The sequence below is a fragment of the Tenebrio molitor genome, chromosome 5, assembly GCF_963966145.1.
Source record: "Tenebrio molitor chromosome 5, icTenMoli1.1, whole genome shotgun sequence".
Lineage (NCBI taxonomy): Eukaryota > Metazoa > Arthropoda > Insecta > Coleoptera > Tenebrionidae > Tenebrio > Tenebrio molitor.
Genome location: NC_091050.1, coordinates 852,251 through 870,326, shown reverse-complemented (window position 1 = coordinate 870,326; position 18,076 = coordinate 852,251). Strand labels below are relative to the sequence as shown.

At 36.7% G+C, this 18,076-nt stretch overlaps 1 protein-coding gene and 1 non-coding gene across 2 annotated transcripts in view; both read right to left on the bottom strand.

Moving 5' to 3' along the window:
• The window catches only part of LOC138132222 (adhesion G protein-coupled receptor E2-like), a 95,330-nt gene that overhangs the window by 5,872 nt on the left and 71,382 nt on the right, over positions 1-18,076 (bottom strand). Inside the window, exons 4-6 of the mRNA XM_069049655.1 lie at positions 5,615-5,775; positions 5,135-5,254; positions 1,189-1,375 (exon numbers count right to left, since the gene is read on the bottom strand). Coding sequence (XP_068905756.1) covers positions 1,189-1,375; positions 5,135-5,254; positions 5,615-5,775 — 468 coding nt within the window. The remainder of the gene's footprint in view (positions 1-1,188; positions 1,376-5,134; positions 5,255-5,614; positions 5,776-18,076) is intronic.
• On the bottom strand, positions 13,075-13,147 carry TRNAV-AAC (transfer RNA valine (anticodon AAC)). Its single transcript has one exon. It is a non-coding gene; the product is annotated as a tRNA-Val (tRNA).

The window sequence follows — 18,076 nt, the reverse complement described above, 5'->3', positions numbered from 1 at the left end:
GGAAAAATTAAAGCGTTTAGAACAGTGTAAAGTTTGAATTTCCCGCTGTTTGACAAGAATGACATTTGTTTATTTTTAATCGGGACATAATTGAACATGTTTCTTTTCAGCCCTTAGATATTTACTTCAAGAATAGCAATTGTTAAGTTATTCTATTTTTAATGTAAAACATTGCAAAGGAAGAAAGATTTTTTGGCTCTAAATTTTAGGTTAGCTGTCAACATGCTCCAATTAATCTACGCTTTAAAAAAGCACAACAATTGCCGGTTTCCAACGCCTACCCACCCCAGGATTTCGTTTGAACGCGCGATATTATAACCTACAAGCTGGATATAAACTTCATAAAAAAATTAGTTTTTGAGTAAGAAATCCGTCATTTCCTAAAAATCTATTTTTAGTTATTATTAGGAGTAATTAATTAGAAAAAAAAACCCTTTTTCGAAAATAAGGGCAAGTAATTAACCCACATGAACTAATTGCAGTATCGATGGTTTCTTCAAATTAAAAAGCATGGAAAAAACGTTATTACCATATAGCTGACAATTGGTAGCAAAGAGCCTTAAATATCAGCAACAGAAGTCAAATCCTATTTTAATTAGCCCTGCAGTAAATCTTCGCATTTACCGATTCTACTGCACACAACGTATGCAACATTGACGCTTCTTGTTTAGTATGTTAGTCATTTAAGTGATTAAACTTTCATAGAACTGCAGAACAATATGCGTGCCTCGAATAATATTGTGCAGCAGTTAAGGCGGTGTTGTTGTTCGGAATGCACTAACGACATCCAAGTTAATCGCATAATCTCTAAAACTTCACTTCGAGCAAATTAAGTGTAGCCAATTTAGGAACTCAAACCACAACACCAAAGAAACAAACACGCAAGGCAAAAGCTCGAATTAGGTAGTTCTGCTGCAGATGCAAAAGAGCAAATTAATATTTTTGTGTTAGCTTTGATTCAGATTTGTATTTATTATTTGCTGAGAAGATTTAACAATTTCTTTCTAGTAAACAAAAAGATCTCTGGATTTAAAAATATTTTTGAAAATACATATTTATATTAAGCAAAATGAATTATTTTTGTTTTGTGCAAATATTCAACCGAAGCCTGCTGGATTTTTTTTTAACGACTAGAATGTCTTAAAGCTTCCGCAGAAGCAATGTTTGAGCCATCTTGACTGTTCCTACCTTGGCAAAGAGAGCAATGTGCAGCATCCTTTTGCGTCGCATTTTATCACGTATCTTGCGATCCACTTGCATACTGATGACGTAGCGTGCCACTAAAGCAGATCTCACCAAATAATAAAAGGTGACTGTTATGAAGATAGCGGAAGGAACCAATAAGCCATATATGAAAGCGTTTCGATCAAGGAACCTGGAAGAAATCAAAAAATCAATTCAACCGTAAATATTTATAACAGGCTTACGAAATATCAGATTTATTAGATCGGTTTCAATCGAAGGAAAAAGGAAAACCGTCGCCTCCAGCGCTTCCGTGGTGAACAAGACTCAACATGTCCGATTCAGTGGCCACACATGTTCTCGTTGTAAATTGTTACGTGGAATTCAAAGAGCTTGAGGAGTATTTAGTGTTTAGCTTTTGGTTTTTGCAAGCTCTTGCTGAAAGCGCTCGATTTGAAGGAAAAAAATCCTTTTAAAATATCGTGGGGATTACTCCTCTCCAGACAATTTTTTGCGGCGCATTTACAAAGAAAAAACAGTCGCGCTCTATGCAGAATAAAATTTGAAAGCATTCGTGTTCACGGCGAGATCGAGACGAAGGTTAAAAACTCTGTAGCACCTGAAACTTGATTAAGCTCAGCTTTCACGCCAATTTTGCATAATTGTTGCTTTCACTGAAACAAATTTTCAGTGAAGTTTTAATTCATATTAATAACCGGCTAATTCTGCAAACTGAACTTCGCCTAAATCAAATTAAGTTTCTTGCAAACTCTCGTTTAACGTATCGCTGGAACGGAATAAATATGGGAAAGTAAATGGAAGTTGACACTTTGGAGCGTTTTGAAGATGAAAGGTGTAACAAATTGTAATTTTTTAAATGTTGACAGTTAAAAAAGTGCGGATTGTGTATCCAAGATGTAATCTGTTTTTTAATGGAAGAACTGCCAACACTGCAATCTACACCTAAGAGACAGTCGGCAACACTGTGTAGATTTGAGGTTATGTAGAAATGGGTTACTGCGAGTTTAATCTCACTGTCTACATTTAGTATTTTTCACAACATTTTAAAGTGAAAATGGAAAATTTCACACTTTATGACATTTGAAAATGACAGATGTCAGATGTAGTGCAGCCAATCAGACAGAAAAAATTAAATTCACTAACACCATTAGTGGAATTTTATTTTTTGCCAACACAATGCAACAGTACTGGTTTTTTGATTAAAAACCAGATTATATCTTTCAGTGCATCGCCTAACAGTAAAATTCCCAAAAATTATTAAAATTTCAAACACGTGCTTTACTGAAACTGTTTACCCTTGTACCTGGTTTTGTTTCAACGAGGGTGTAAAATCCAAGAAGTTCGGCAAATTTCATTTATGAACTAAATCACCACTTTAGGCATTATTATGCCGACAAAATATTTTGAGAAATGTTAAAATTTATAGCTATGGCAACAATGACATGACAAACCAAAAGGCGGGGTGAATTAATCTCAAAAACTAAAGTTTCGCAAAGTTTCCATATTTCCAGTTTTCATAATTTTTCGCATTAAAAGTTTAGCGAAAAGACATTTTTGTTTCGTCATGAAATTTGATAAGAGATTCGTTTTACACATTTGTGGCCTTACTCGTTAAAACTTTGCAGGGAAAGTTTTAATTGCGGTATGATAGTACGAAGCGATCAACAATTACTTAAATAAGGGGCGGCTATGACTTTGACAGTGTGCGATTTTTCGTATCTTTGCTAACTCAGCTAATAAACGTCAAACAACTGTCACTATGAATCAAATTTTAACGCAAAAATGGTTTTATTAAAAACTTGCTACAAAAAATGTGTATGTGTAACAAATCTGGTGCATCTATTCTCGTAAGACAACGAAAAGCGTTGAATGAATGAACGAATATTAAAATGAAAAAGCTGATCGACACTGAGTAATAAGCCATTTATTTTTAACAACTTTGAAAGGACGTGGAAATAAAAGGATCTTTACGATTTTAAGATGTCATTCCTATCAAATTGCAGTAAATTCTGGCAACATTTGTCATCATGGTCAAATTATCTTTTTTACGACCATTTACTTCAAGTCACCGAGACAGGCAGCAACCATAAAAATTTTATTTCACTATCAACATCGACAAATAAAATACTTCTCATACCCAACTCTACAATGTATCTTGTTAAGAAAATTTTTCAAAAAGAGGTTGTTGCGTTTAATTTCTCGTGTAAAATTTTTTTAACCGAAACCAAAAAATTAAAAATGTATACTCGAAATGTTTTGGATATGGATTGTCAAACTCAAGGTCGCTCAAAACTTATGATTGAACTGTACATTAGTGAGATCTGTCATAAATTTCAATAACCTTATTGGCGCGCCTAGTTACTTTTGCTGGTAGTGCCAACTTAACGACAAGTCCCCAATCCACATCCATAATGTTCCAACTGTATCTGACGTGCTACTAAATATTGAACTATGAATATAATTTCAGTATTGCGTCGTAGGTAAAAGTTTAACTCCAGTTAATTCTCAATGGACGTTGCCAGGGGGATTGTCAATTTTCACGACAAAGTTAAAAATTCGTATATCAATGATATCCCTAAATGGCATGACAGGACCGATCAATTTTTATTAAATTGCTCCTAACAGCAAAGTTACATTATTAGGTATATCAGTGATATATACAGAGTATTTCAAAACTCGCAGAATAACACACATTTGTTAAATTATGTGCAGTGCATACACCATGTTGGTCATAGAGTAATAGAATGACATATAATTCAATATTACGTTATGCGCTCAGGGAGGAAGAAAGCACTGGCTTGCCCACTATAGTTTAGGTTCTATGCAACGATTTTTAGCACGTGATTTGTAACTAGCCACCAAGGAAAATGGGATCATTTCTTTATTCTCTCCTTTGAGAGAACGGGTTGCGGAGACATTCCTTGTCATTTCGGCCACATTGGAAAGGACTCTAGGATGGCTGTGGTGAGAGATTAAATGGGTTCTGAAGATCTACTTTTTGCACATACGTTAAGGTGTGAGAAAGCTTCTTAAAAAACACACCAAATCAGGCCGGGCGGGACTCGAACCCAGCACCTTCTTCATTCAAAGCGGCGCGCTAAGCGCTGGGCCACAAAGTTAACAGCAGTAAAAAAAGAAGCGTTGGCTTTAATATAACGCGATTGTGCTGCATGAACGACAGCATCAATAATGAAGGTAGGATATTGATCAAATTTCAGGTAGCTGAGAGAAAATTTCTGAAATGACTGGACTAGTCTATAAAGGCTGTATGACACGATGCTAAATTTTGTAGAAAATTTGTTAGAAAATGAGAGAGGACCAATGAACGGTCAGGATCTGACAAAGACAGACTATGATCCTGATCGTTCATTGGTCCTGTCGAGGGTCTCTCTCATTTTCTAACAAATTTTCTACAAAATTTAGCATCGTGTCAAACAAGCTTAAGACACAAATAATAGTCAAAATAAACGAGGTTAATGTAACTTTTCACTTCTTATACGGTCGAAACTAAAGGATAAAAAGTAAAAGACTTAAAGCGTATAATTATTAGATAAACACAGTTAATTTATAGAGGAATTAAAAACAAATAATCTGTTATGTGATGGTATTTTTTGTTAAATTCCTACTAAACGACTCTAAATCTTTACCGTTTGAGATATGTTGTTAGATGAATCGCAATTTTTCCATAAAAATGGCGGCGTAAGCATCCACTTTCATTTTATGGGTTGAAAAATGTGCACTAACCGTAAAAAATGATAACACTTCCTAGATAACGGACATATTTCACTTGATGCTTTGAAATAAATTCAGCAGGGTCACCACTCCTCCCTTAATTATCAATTTACGAGTTGGCAGTCCGGCGAATGTGGTTGCGACTCATCTCGATAACTGAACGAGTTAATCGCTAGATCCGATTTAGTTAATTACTCACCAGCAATTCTGGGATTTTAAGCTTGCGGTATCTAAGAGTTTTCCGGCTTTATCGTGGTATTGGACCATCACGCTGGCTCCAAGAAGTACTCCCGGGACTCCCCAGCCGAACACGGAATATCTACAACAATATAAAACAATTATCTTTAATGACGTACATTTTATCAAAAAGTTGGTTGCAACAAAAGAGTGGTCCAAAAACGGATACAGATACAAAATCGTTCCAAATCTTTGTTGGGATTTTTTCCAACAAAATTATTTCAACAGAAATAACGTTTTCTGCTTCTTTGTCAAACTTGTGAAAGTTGCTGAACTGGATGATAGCATAACAGAATTAATTATGATTCATTAATTGAATGGGTAATTTGTGACACGTGTTGCACCAAAAGCTCTTAATTAAATATCATCCACTCCAACATCATGCACTGAAAACACATCTCTACACTAGTTCGCTTCTTGGCGAAAGTTTTGATTTGTTTACCTGAAAAAGTGCTTGCCAATGGCGTTGTCTGTTATTGGATTTAAATGAAGACTTGTCCGGAATTGCGAGTGCATGTGATGGGCCATTGTCAACATCCAGCAAAGGACACAAAGGCGGACATATTGCAACGAGAAGGCTAAGGCTATGCAAAGCTCGGCGTCCTGAAAATAAAGGAAATGTGTAATAAAATCTAAACCAACGACTACTTTGAAGTTGTTTGTTTGAGAACATTCCATGTCAAAAAGACTCAACTATTAAATCTTATTTTAACTTAATTTGCGGTGAAAAATGTACAGCGCAAGATATTTCCAATCGATTTCCCGAATGAGGTCTTGTAATGATACATCAGGTTCAGTGAGTCTAATCTCAACGGCTGAAACTGATTCCCTTCCTGCGTTTCTCTGTATTTCACCACAACCCTTTGTGACGTCAGTAGTTAGTATCATAATACGTTCTACACATTAATCTGTCTCTACTTATGTATTAAATATTCTTTTTGTTTAAGTTTACTGTATATTAATTATTGTAATGCGTAGGTGGCCCCGCTTCTTTGGAAACAACATCATAAGGTTCTTGCTCTGTATCTCATCCTTTGTCAGTAATGATGAAATTACGCGTCTTGTTTTGGAGCGATTTTATCTTTTCTTTTGATAAAAATAATAATTTTATGTGATGAAAGTATGTTCATTCACAGTCTCATGGCTTATCTGATAACCCGCAACACTAGACAGCACGTGATGTGTACTTTTCTTTTTGAGCGTGCTCTACATCGAATCGAAAATTATTTAAACATCGCAAATATCATAGTACAGTGTTGCGGCTTCTCACTTTCTGAATTTGTACTTGTAAATTTGACATTTGACATCTCACACTTGTCACATTAGAATTGTCATTGTTCAACGATTTTAAAAAGTAAACGACAATGTTTTTAGTTGGTTGAGGGAGCAGAAGAATCGTTTGCAAGACATTACATTTTCCAAGAGCGCCTTGTGTTTATGCAACCCACAATTACAGTACATCGTAAGCATAGCACCTACGATGACAACGCAAAGAGTATTAGTAAGTAATGACTTCTTCCTACTGGACCAGTTTTTTCCGCTGTTAATTTAACGTCGACTGATAAATATTGATAAATCCCCTGCGTCTGTAACGATCCGCCAGGGGGCTCCAAACGCTCCTCACCATTATCATTCGTCCGTCAATTTGATGGATGCTCTTTATTCCCGCGCGTCGCATTCCTCTTAAAAACTCCTTCAAAGCAACCAGGTCAAACCCTACGTCTTCGCGTAATCTTCCTCACAAAATCTGTGCGCTCCGCTACCTGCAAAACATCAAATCAAGACCTCCACGATAAGAAGACGTCCGTCACTGTCTCCGACCCCTTTTGCTGATGATGAATGCGGCCCCAACGCGAGCCGGGTGAGACATCTCGAAGGGCGAACTCATTGTGACAACTTATAAATAACCCGCTGACACGTTTTTCTGATGGGTGGAATGTGGAAGTGTTCGCGATCGATGTTTGGAACTAACAGTTTCTGCGAAGAGGTGACATAAAATTATATCGCGAATAAGTTCGCAGACGAAGAAAAATAAGTCAGTCGGGAGTTTATGTTCCGTCATAAATTTTAATAAGATTTATTCCTTCTTAACTCGATGCATTTTCTTGATGTATGATCTAATCAGCGTAAGTGGAAGTGCTGGAATAAATCACGCTTGTTTAGCGATGTGCATCTGGCATGGATCTTTTTTCTCGTGAAGAGGGATTAAAAGAGTTCCTTCAGAATTCTGAGAACTTATGGGGCAAGGAGTGAACAAGTAATTAAAGTGTGTTACAATAACGCTGTATCTATAATAATTGCAACAAATTTTTCTTCATGTTGTGCAAAACATGATTCACTGTTTATAATAATACATTCATTGCATTCAACTGAAAATAAATATTTTTCATCCTCGAAAGAAACAGAATTCAGAAACTGACTGAAATGTTTATTGTAGTAGAAGACGATATCAATCATTTTTGATTGTTACGAGTTATTTCGCTTATCAAAACTATTAATCACCAGAAGCTACATACATTTATTAAGAATTGTTGTAAAACTGCTGAGCAAAAAATAAACGATTCAAAAATTTTACAGCAAATTTTTATTTCAGACCTGTGCTGAAAGGTAATAGGAGTGTTAATTAATTAAAAAAAAGATGACCTTGACATTTCTTTACCCGAGGGTTGTTTACCCTGATGTTATAGTTATGTACATTTGTAGAGAAAAACAACGTCGTTGGCAATGTGGCAATGCCGCACAACGTTGTCAGATTCAGTTTAATTTGTCAACTTTCTGTGTTTGTTTAGAATTTATACACCATAAGGGTTTTCAAAGAGTAAAATTTAGGCAACATTGTATTTGTTAAGACGTCATTAGTAACGTAATCGTCTTAACTCGTGAAAGACTATACTCGTATCAGCACCAGCGACAATGTTGCAAAAACAGAAATGCCAATAAAATAAAGTATCGTATTGTGTTATTAACATGGATAGCTTATCACAGATAGTCCTTGTTAGCGCCAAGACGTACCGCATTACGTGTCCAAGTGGTGATTCTGTATAGTAGTGCTGGTCTTACACATTCTTAAGTGCGGACCGCACCCCTGCAGATTGACCACGCGCCTCGATCAGTGCGGACGCATTATTATTTAAGCTTTTAAGATTAAAAGCTAACATCAGAAGTGGGATTGTGACATATCGTGCCCAAATTAAATTTTTTCTTTATTTTATTCTTTCCTGTTGTTAAAACAAAACAAAAAAGTCTCTGTGCCGTGCCCGTGCAAATGGAGGATGAAAACAACTCGAACAGTGTTGATCCTACCGCTGCGGTTGCCACTGGAGCGGGGAACACCACCGAAGATAAAACCGCCCCATCATCCTTGACCATTTTACTTCGTGGTTTGTTGGACCACGTGGATTCTGGACCCACAAATGTGTTTCCTGGATGAGGTTTGACTGACGGCAATTTTTTTTTTTTGGTTAAAAATTTCCGGTTGTGAGGCCGAGACAGGTGAGTGGTTCTCCTGTTGCAGCCTTAGATCGTCGCCCGTGGGCCAGCGCAAAAAGAGACCTCTGCGAAAATTTTGCAGGCAGTGCTAATTTTAGCAAGTTACTGCATGATGCAATCTCCTATAATGCTGAGAAATGCCCAACGTATGGGTTTTGTGGCCGCATCAAATTACAAAAATTGAATGTTTTGCGTGTTCCATTTATCAAGGCCCCCTTGTGAGTTTAATCTGTTTCGGTCTTAAAGAAGATGCCTTGCAAGCACGTCCGTGCCCGATTTGCGCACTTCTCGCGCCCCCAGTCAAAATTCACTTTTAATCGCCGAGGTAGCTGAGCTAGTAACGTTGTTGCTACTTTTCAAAAAGCAGATTCATTAAAATGCTTTGGATGTGGCCAATTGGGTCACCAAAAATCTGTCTGCACCTACACCTTTAGCCCCGGTGTCAAACTTTTTACACATAACAATGCTCCCGTGCTTAGCTCGTCGTCAACTAATGTTTCGTTAACCTGTGAATTTTGTACACAAATATGTCATACCGTTAACAAATGTTTTAAGAAATGACTCATTGATTGAACCAGACCTGTTAATCTCTGCCATTTTCGTTGATCGTTGCCGATTTTGCCCAAAAATGAAGATGGATTCACCCATGTTTTTGTGGCAGTGAATGTGTATTCCAAATATTGTTTTCTGTGCCCACTTAAAAGCCTCAAAACAGATGAAATCGCTAATTGCGCCCAAGATATCATCTTTCTAGTGGGTACCCCGGCTCGCATTCTCACTGAAACTGACGTCATCTGCTGCCTGTCAGATGCGTCTTTAGGCCAAGGGATGGTGCCCGGACCCGACCCGGATGACTACGACGCTCTCCTTGAGAGTCATTTTCTATTATAGTCTGTTTTTAGCACGACCTGTTAGATGGTCAGAGTGTCTATAGCGGCCTGGGCGTAGACCGAAAAATCCTATTGCCCTCATGATTCTGACATTTGGGGTTGTTTTCGGGGTTTGCTGTTAACAACTAACTGTCATGTTATCAAATGTGTGACAACGCCATGTGCATCGTGACAATTTAGACATGCAGTCCACACTCCACACACATGTATCTGCATGATGCAGTTGTCCAGTTCCAGTGATAAATGATACTTTACTTTAATTGTAATTACAGTTTGAATATTCTGAATTGGCAGAAGCAAGATGTTGCGCACTGGTTCGGTTGTGCGGAAGAAACAAAGTTTCAGCGCCGCGTTTTTGAAAATATCTTGGTCAAGTGGCGAGTGCAAATTCATAGAAGAATAATTTGTCCAAAATTATATAATTACATTCAAAACTGTACAAAACTTAAAGTATACTTTCCACTCATTTCCACTAAGACTGACACGGATTAATTAAGCAAACTAACGGAACTTGTTGCTGCATTTGCCGCAATATCAGTTCTCATATGATAAAAAAGCCAGTTCATAAACACTACCAGCAAAATACTAGAAATACCAAACAGAACTAGCATCAACTAAATTAATAAAATGTTTGTTATCAAAGTTCTTTTTAAACTGTGAGACTCTTGACATTGCACTTTGACAACTTCACTGAATTCATTACATTTGTTTGTGAGGTTAGGTAGGTTAGGAAAAATATGTCAATCATCAAAACGGCGGTGGTTTTTGGAATATATGCAGTTGTATCAGTTTATAACACGCACTTGGTGTGTGTGGCTGTCTCCCTTCAACACATGTGAGGCAGGTTCGTAGTTCGTTGCCTCTGCTGCGTTCGCTATTGAGATGTCGTTCTGTGCGTCTCACTCTGAACTATACGATTTGAGGAACACGGAACTATTGACGTGCGTCGGTCTCGGCGCGGGCGTAAGATGTCGACTAAACGTCAAAAATTGTCACGAAACAAGGAAAATGTAATTCAATTAACCAAAGCTTCGGAAATCACTGCAAAAGTGTTGCAGTAAGCCAAACTATTACACAGCTGATGTTGACTCACTTGCGTAATGTGCTATCGTGCAGCAACGAGAGGAAATTTAGTCGAACGTATTCTCCAAACCATTTTTTTTTCAATAAATCAAAATAAAGTAGTGTCACCACTGTCATCTGAACGGAAGGGTTGGGAAAACCCACATTTGTTGGGAAGCCCGATGGCATTCATTCAAAACAAATTCAGATTTTGGGTCTTTTTCAATTTCAAGAAAGAATGGTTTTTGTTTTTAATACTTGAAAAACATTTGTCAGTGGTTCCGACCATAATCTATTCCGTACTGATCGTATCTATAAGGTACGTTGTACTGATAATGACAAAATAGAAATTATTTGATTGTTATTATAATCGAAACGAAATTCAAAACAAGTGCATCATGCGCATCATTTATAATTAAAAGGTCAAATTATTTGATCATTTGGATTATTCAAAGCGATTCTTTCAATTCATTCGATCATCAGAATATATCGACTATGCCCAACACTAGAAAATACTATAATTTCTTGTCAATAGCGGTAACATAAACAACTCATTGTGCCTTGGTGTCAAGTGTCAAAAACGGACGAACGGCATGTCGTGTTCTTGATTCCGGCGTGACGTCACTGCATATATTTCTAAAATGAACCATATACCCCGACTGTTCTTTTCGTAATGTCATGTCATGATTAGCCGTGTTAGCGGTTGCTAGCGTGCCGTTGATGCCTGGGTGAGTGTGCTTTCTGGCGGATATCAACTTTGACTGTTGATGCTTGGGCCACTGTGCTGTCTGGCGGATATCAACTTTGGCAGGAATTTAGCTGTGCCGTTGATGCTTGGGTCAGTGTGCTTTCTGGCGGATATCAACTTTGACTGTTGATGCTTGGGCCACTGTGCTGTCTGGCGGATATCAACTTTGGCAGGAATTTAGCTGTGCCGTTGATGCCTGGGTGAGCGTGCTTTCTGGCGGATATCAACTTTGACTGTTGGTGCTTGGCCCACTGTGCTGTCTGGCGGATATCAACTTTGGCAGGAATTCAGCTGTGCCGTTGATGCCTGGGTGAGCGTGCTTTCTGGCGGATATCAACTTTGACTGTTGATGCTTGGGCCACTGTGCTGTCTGGCGGATATCAACTTTGGCAGGAATTTAGCTGTGCTGTTGATGCTTGGGTCAGTGTGCTTTCTGGCGGATATCAACTTTGACTGTTGATGCTTGGGCCACTGTGCTGTCTGGCGGATATCAACTTTGGCAGGAATTTAGCTGTGCCGTTGATGCCTGGGTGAGCGTGCTTTCTGGCGGATATCAACTTTGACTGTTGGTGCTTGGCCCACTGTGCTGTCTGGCGGATATCAACTTTGGCAGGAATTCAGCTGTGCCGTTGATGCCTGGGTGAGCGTGCTTTCTGGCGGATATCAACTTTGACTGTTGATGCTTGGGCCACTGTGCTGTCTGGCGGATATCAACTTTGGCAGGAATTTAGCTGTGCTGTTGATGCTTGGGTCAGTGTGCTTTCTGGCGGATATCAACTTTGACTGTTGGTGCTTGGGCCACTGTGCTGTCTGGCGGATATCAACTTTGGCAGGAATTTAGCTGTGCCGTTGATGCCTGGGTGAGTGTGCTTTCTGGCGGATATCAACTTTGACTGTTGATGCTTGGGCCACTGTGCTGTCTGGCGGATATCAACTTTGGCAGGAATTCAGCTGTGCCGTTGATGCCTGGGTGAGTGTGCTTTCTGGCGGATATCAACTTTGACTGTTGATGCTTGGCCCACTGTGCTGTCTGGCGGATATCAACTTTGGCAGGAATTTAGCTGTGCTGTTGATGCTTGGGTCAGTGTGCTTTCTGGCGGATATCAACTTTGACTGTTGATGCTTGGGCCACTGTGCCTTCTGGCGGATATCAACTTTGGCATGAGTTTGGCTGTGGTAGTTGATGTTTGGGTCTCTTTGCCGCCTGGGAAGTTCCGCACCTTGAACGTGTACATAATCATGGATATTTTGACGCATGTTGTGTTTGTCAGATGCCGAAAGACCCCGATACATCAGTACCAGGACCATCTCATGGAAGTCAGGATGAAACCGAGCCCTGACTTGCGACACGTATACAGTTTCAGTTTATTCTAATAAAGTTCCTGAATTTAGTATTTATTCAATTACAAACGTCAATAGGTACATCTTCAAATTGACTCCGAAATATAAACTGGTTACTATTTTTGGGCCGAGAGCGTCCCAATGTCAGGCTGGCCGTGTTAGCGCCAAGACGTACCGCATTACGTGTCCAAGTGGTGATTCTGCATAATAGTGCAGGTCTTGCACATTCTCAAGTGCGGACCGCACCCCAGCAGAAGCAGATTGACCACGCGCCTCGATCAGTGCGGACGCATTATTATTTAAGCTTTTAAGATTAAAAGCTAACAGTCCTTTTGTATTATAATTTTATAATATTATTATGAAAAAAATAAGTGTTTCCGCCCGGGATCGAACCGGGGACCTTCCGCGTGTTAGGCGGATGTGATAACCACTACACCACGGAAACTACGTGTTTGTTTGTTGAAAGTTATAAAACATATTTGAAACTGTAGTTTAAATTCTGGTTAATTTGGACATTATTTGAAATAGAAAATCCTTTATTGACATTGTAAAATTTCTGTTATATTGACAAAATTAATCATAGTGAAATAAATAAATAATAATACTGGAAAAAATTATTTTGATTTTACAAATTTTCTTCTAGATACAGACTAATTTCTAAATCTTGGTAATAAGAGAAGTTCAGTATTGTGGCAAGAAGGGTTCCATTCTACCTAATCAGATTTCAATTAACACAGATTTTTTGAGCACAAACCCGTCTCGGATTAAAGGGAATTTCGTTGCTTATTAAATTAATACCTGGGGCTAAATGAGTCCCTTTACCGTGTAAACAGATTATGTTTACATTACTGACGAGGGCAAATAATATTTTTACCAACAGCCCAAGAATACGTCTGCAGATAATACAATACAAAACAACGGTTATCATCTGCAGGTAATTTTTTTCTGTACCTGATTTTATAAATCGTGGAAAGGGAATTAGATATATACTTATCCCACAAGAATTTACAGACATTTAATAGTACATATACCTATTACAGTTGGTTACAAAAAAAAACGGGAAATGAAAATTTTCATAATGTAAATTTGGTTTTGTCCATTTGTCAATTAATTGTCTACTTGACAATACCTTCAAATAATTTTTAAAAGTGTCATTGAATTTTGACCATAATTTTAACCTCTCTCGCAAGAAAGTTTCACACTGTAAAAATGTGCCAATTTTATTCTGACAGTTCCCTGTCGAGAGAACTATAGTTTACCGAGGGGCTTGCCTGGAGGTGATCTAATTTTCAAGACACAAGAATAGTAGTTACTTTTGCGGAGGTTTGTATACTATTTTATTCACAATCAATCATTTAATAAAACAATTAACATTATAATAATAAAAAATAAATAAAAACATAATATTATCATTTATTTCGGTAACACTTGGTAGGCGCTGCACGATTGACATTTTATTAAATTAGTTAAGAAAAGTTACATCAAATTGGCATTTGCTCAGTTTTTTTAACAAACAAGTGATAGTGAAATAGTGTGTACTCCCCAGAATTGCGGAAATCGTCACAAAAAAAGCAAATTACGATACGAAAAAACGTAGAGATTTTCGCGACTGGTGCGATAGTAACGCCCCCAGAGGTTGGAAATGATTTCATTCCTGACCAATTAGGTACGACGGTACGTCTCATTAGTCATTATCAACTCTTTTTTTACTATTTCTGACCGGTTGAAGTGTAGGCGTGGAATCGCTCACTTTCCAACATTTTCGAAAAGCCACATGTTACTAACTAATTATTGTGAATAAAACACTTTACACTTCTAGGAAATCCAGTGAAATATTTTCATTAGACTTCTAAAGCAGGAAAATCCAGAAAAATGCATTATGATTGCATTTTTATACGACTTCATTAATTAAATTTTTTATTTTCTTGCGCAGCAGTTTGTATAAAAGCTAATAAAACCGTGAACAGAATTGCAAGGAAAATTTATGACGTTAATTCAGTTTTGTGTGTTTTATTTACTCTGACATTTGAATTACGCACAATAATTGACGTAAAATTTTAATTTATCATAATTAATTATTAATCGTTATTTTTAAATTGTGTTAGTTTTAAGACAGTTTATATCATTAGCGAGAGACAAAAATCTTCTTCAGGTATTATCGCTTGTCAGGTAATAAAAGTTTTAACCCCAACAAAGTGCATTTATAAACCCCTAATTTGTAGTCGTTAAATGCAAATCCTTGAACTCCCAATTCCAGTAACTATTTATATTTCTGAAAGGTTCTCAGAAGATACCTAACCTTTTTTAAATAAAAATAAACAATAAAGGTATCTTCATCAATTTCTTGGTATTTTACACAGAGTAACCGATTGAGCATTTATTCATTTTAGTGCTAATGGAATAAGCACAATAAAATTTAATTTGTTAATTTTTGTTGGGATTAAAAGGCTAACTGACAATACAACACAATTTTTTTGGAGCGTCAATTTTTATAAATTTAAATAAACTATACGAGTATATGTATTTAGTTCCTAAATGGAGTTATTAATATTGAAATGGTTTTTAAAAATGTCACGACATGAAACGAAATGAAAGAACCATTCTATATTAAGTTCGAATTTAATATACATAGTTTTAATACACTACAGACAACATACATATCATGGTTGTACTTATGAGACGAGATAAAGAAAACAATTACTATAAGATAACTTCCACGAAGTTATTTTTCTGCAAACTCATTAGCTTTTGATAGGTACTACAGTGTGGAATAAAATGATTTACATCTAGTTACCTTTGGAATTTTTGCACATGTAAATTTTCCTGTACCGCTCTACTTTTTTTTTGAAGTGCCGAACTATTAGTTCTGTCAATAAATGTCATTAATCGAATTGATAATTGTTACAATTTACTAAATTGAATTAACAAACGTTGGTGGCCACTTTCAACACTAGCTGTGACTTGCTTTTGTTAGCTCCTTTTTAACTTCAATCTCTACTTTGCGTTTATATCATCCCTTCGCAATAAATCACATTTGGAATTTTGGAATATTTTGAGGTTAGGCTTTCTTTTTTTTTTTGTAGAGCGGCATTTCGTATTTTTACAAGGGTAATGCAAAGGTAAATAGATGTAAATCATTTTATTCCACACTGTATATCTCGCACATGAAGTATTTATAATTTTTACATCAAATCTATTTTACTTTCCATCATACTAAAAACTTATCCCTATTGTTCACAAAATAAACATTTTCTTGAGAACGTTGTAACTGGCAGTTTCAATGCAGTCAAGTATAGTTGACAAAGATTTAAAGATAAAAAAGCAAATAAGACGAAACAGTTATTTGGGCAACAAGTCGGATGTAGACATTATTGCACGAATGTGAAGTTTACACAACGAGGCTCGCGGCTGAGTTTGTGCAACACGTAAGTGCGGTATAAAAACATTTTTCCATTTTTTTTTTAATAACAAGCTGTAAAATACAACAAAATTTAATAAGTACAACTGATAACAAATTGCTTCCAAAATAAAATAAATCCGATCTAGAGAGAAAAATATCATTAAAAATATAGAAAAAAAATAGTTTTTAACATTTACTGTCATTGTTTGCAATTTCTTATATTTTAAATGTTAAAAATCTGTGCGAAATGAGAGAAGGGGAAAAGACGTACACAGCCCAAGTAATTTGATCCAAAGACATTGGTTATTTTGTTACCTGACCCCCCTCCCCCTCTTTTTCAAAATAGTCAAAGCAAGTTCAAATTGCAATTCGCTTTGGCAGTCTTGATGTGCATGCAGAAGTGTCTACTCGTGAGAAATTTCTGAAAAATATTAACAAAAAATGGATTTCATTTTATTTCCAAGAGAGTCGAACAACGACGATGATATGTTCAGTGATGGATCTGGCAGCAGTACTCTTACTGCCGTCCCAGAGATGGACCTGGAAGACATTGACTATTTCCAGCAACCTGACGAAGAGTTCCGAGCATTATTAGCAGCAGCAAGAGTTACCCAGATTGAACTGTCAGAACCCGACATGAAGCAGGAGCAGACTGTTCCCAGCATCCCACTTTCAGAACCTCTGGAACACATTTTACCCAGAAGTACAATAGATAGTTTACCGGTTGAGCAACATTCACGATGGAGCTACATGACCGGGAGTAGTTATCTGCGTTGTCCAAGGAGTGGAAAGTACAAACCATATGTTTCAACAAGATTGAATGCGTAAAAATTTTTTTATTATATTTTGAAATTTTTAAAAATAATTGTATCTAAATTTTAGAAATGCCAGGAGGGTAGTTTCGAATGATCCTGAAGATATGACAGTTCCTGACGTCGATAGCATTCCCGCAACAAGTTTGCTACAATTTCAGCCGTTGGGTATAAATCTAGAAATTCCACAACTTCGTTTCGACAGAGTTGACAGTTTGACCAACAGATCCACCCTGGAAGTTGGTCAGCTGAGATTGAGAAATGAAGAAAGGAAAAGTAATAGGTGCTAGGTGTCAAAGCCTAGTACCTTGTGACGCAAATAAAGCAAGACCAAACATGAAAATGTAAGTTGTAAATTTAGATTTTTTATTTCAGTTAAATTATACATAGTTTCTTTGACAGATTTTTGAAAAATATTATTGCAAGAAATGCAATCAATGATGATGCATTGAGTAATACATCTGACAACAGCACTCTTACTGCCGTCGCCAGGATGGTACTGGAAGACATTGATCATTAGCAACCAAACAACGAGTTTCGAGCATTGTTATCTGCTAAGAAACTAAAAAAAAAAAATAAAAAATAAAAAGTAAATTTTACCCAAAAGTTAAATTCTGATTTTTATACTAACCTACCCAGATTCACTTCCTATAATTATTTATGAAATCAGCGGAAAAAAACACCAATTTGATTTTGAATTAAACGCAATTTTACATTTTAACTTTGAAAATCATTTTTATTTATGACCTTTTACTTGTGCTGTTGTAAATTTAGGCGACAATGGGAATTGTCAATTTGATGTCAAAGCTGTAAATAAGAGGCTCAAAACGGTCGGTTAGTAGTGAATGGTCCTTTTGTTGGCAAATTATACCAAGTAAAAATTTGTAATTTTCTCACCAGGATTTGATGCGCTAGCAAGTACAGATTCATTTATTGCAAGAACTTTTAAATTACTTTAAAGTAAAGTAATATCAGAAAACTAACAAAATTGTTACGGCCTGATTTATTAACAAAAAAAAAAATAAAAAATTCACAAATATCCCTTATCAATAATTAGTTAGGTATATAAAATTTCGACAATTTTATTCAATTAGAAGTCACGTGCGCGTATACGACGCCCCACCCTGTACATACATACAAATTTTGCATTTCGTAATGTATG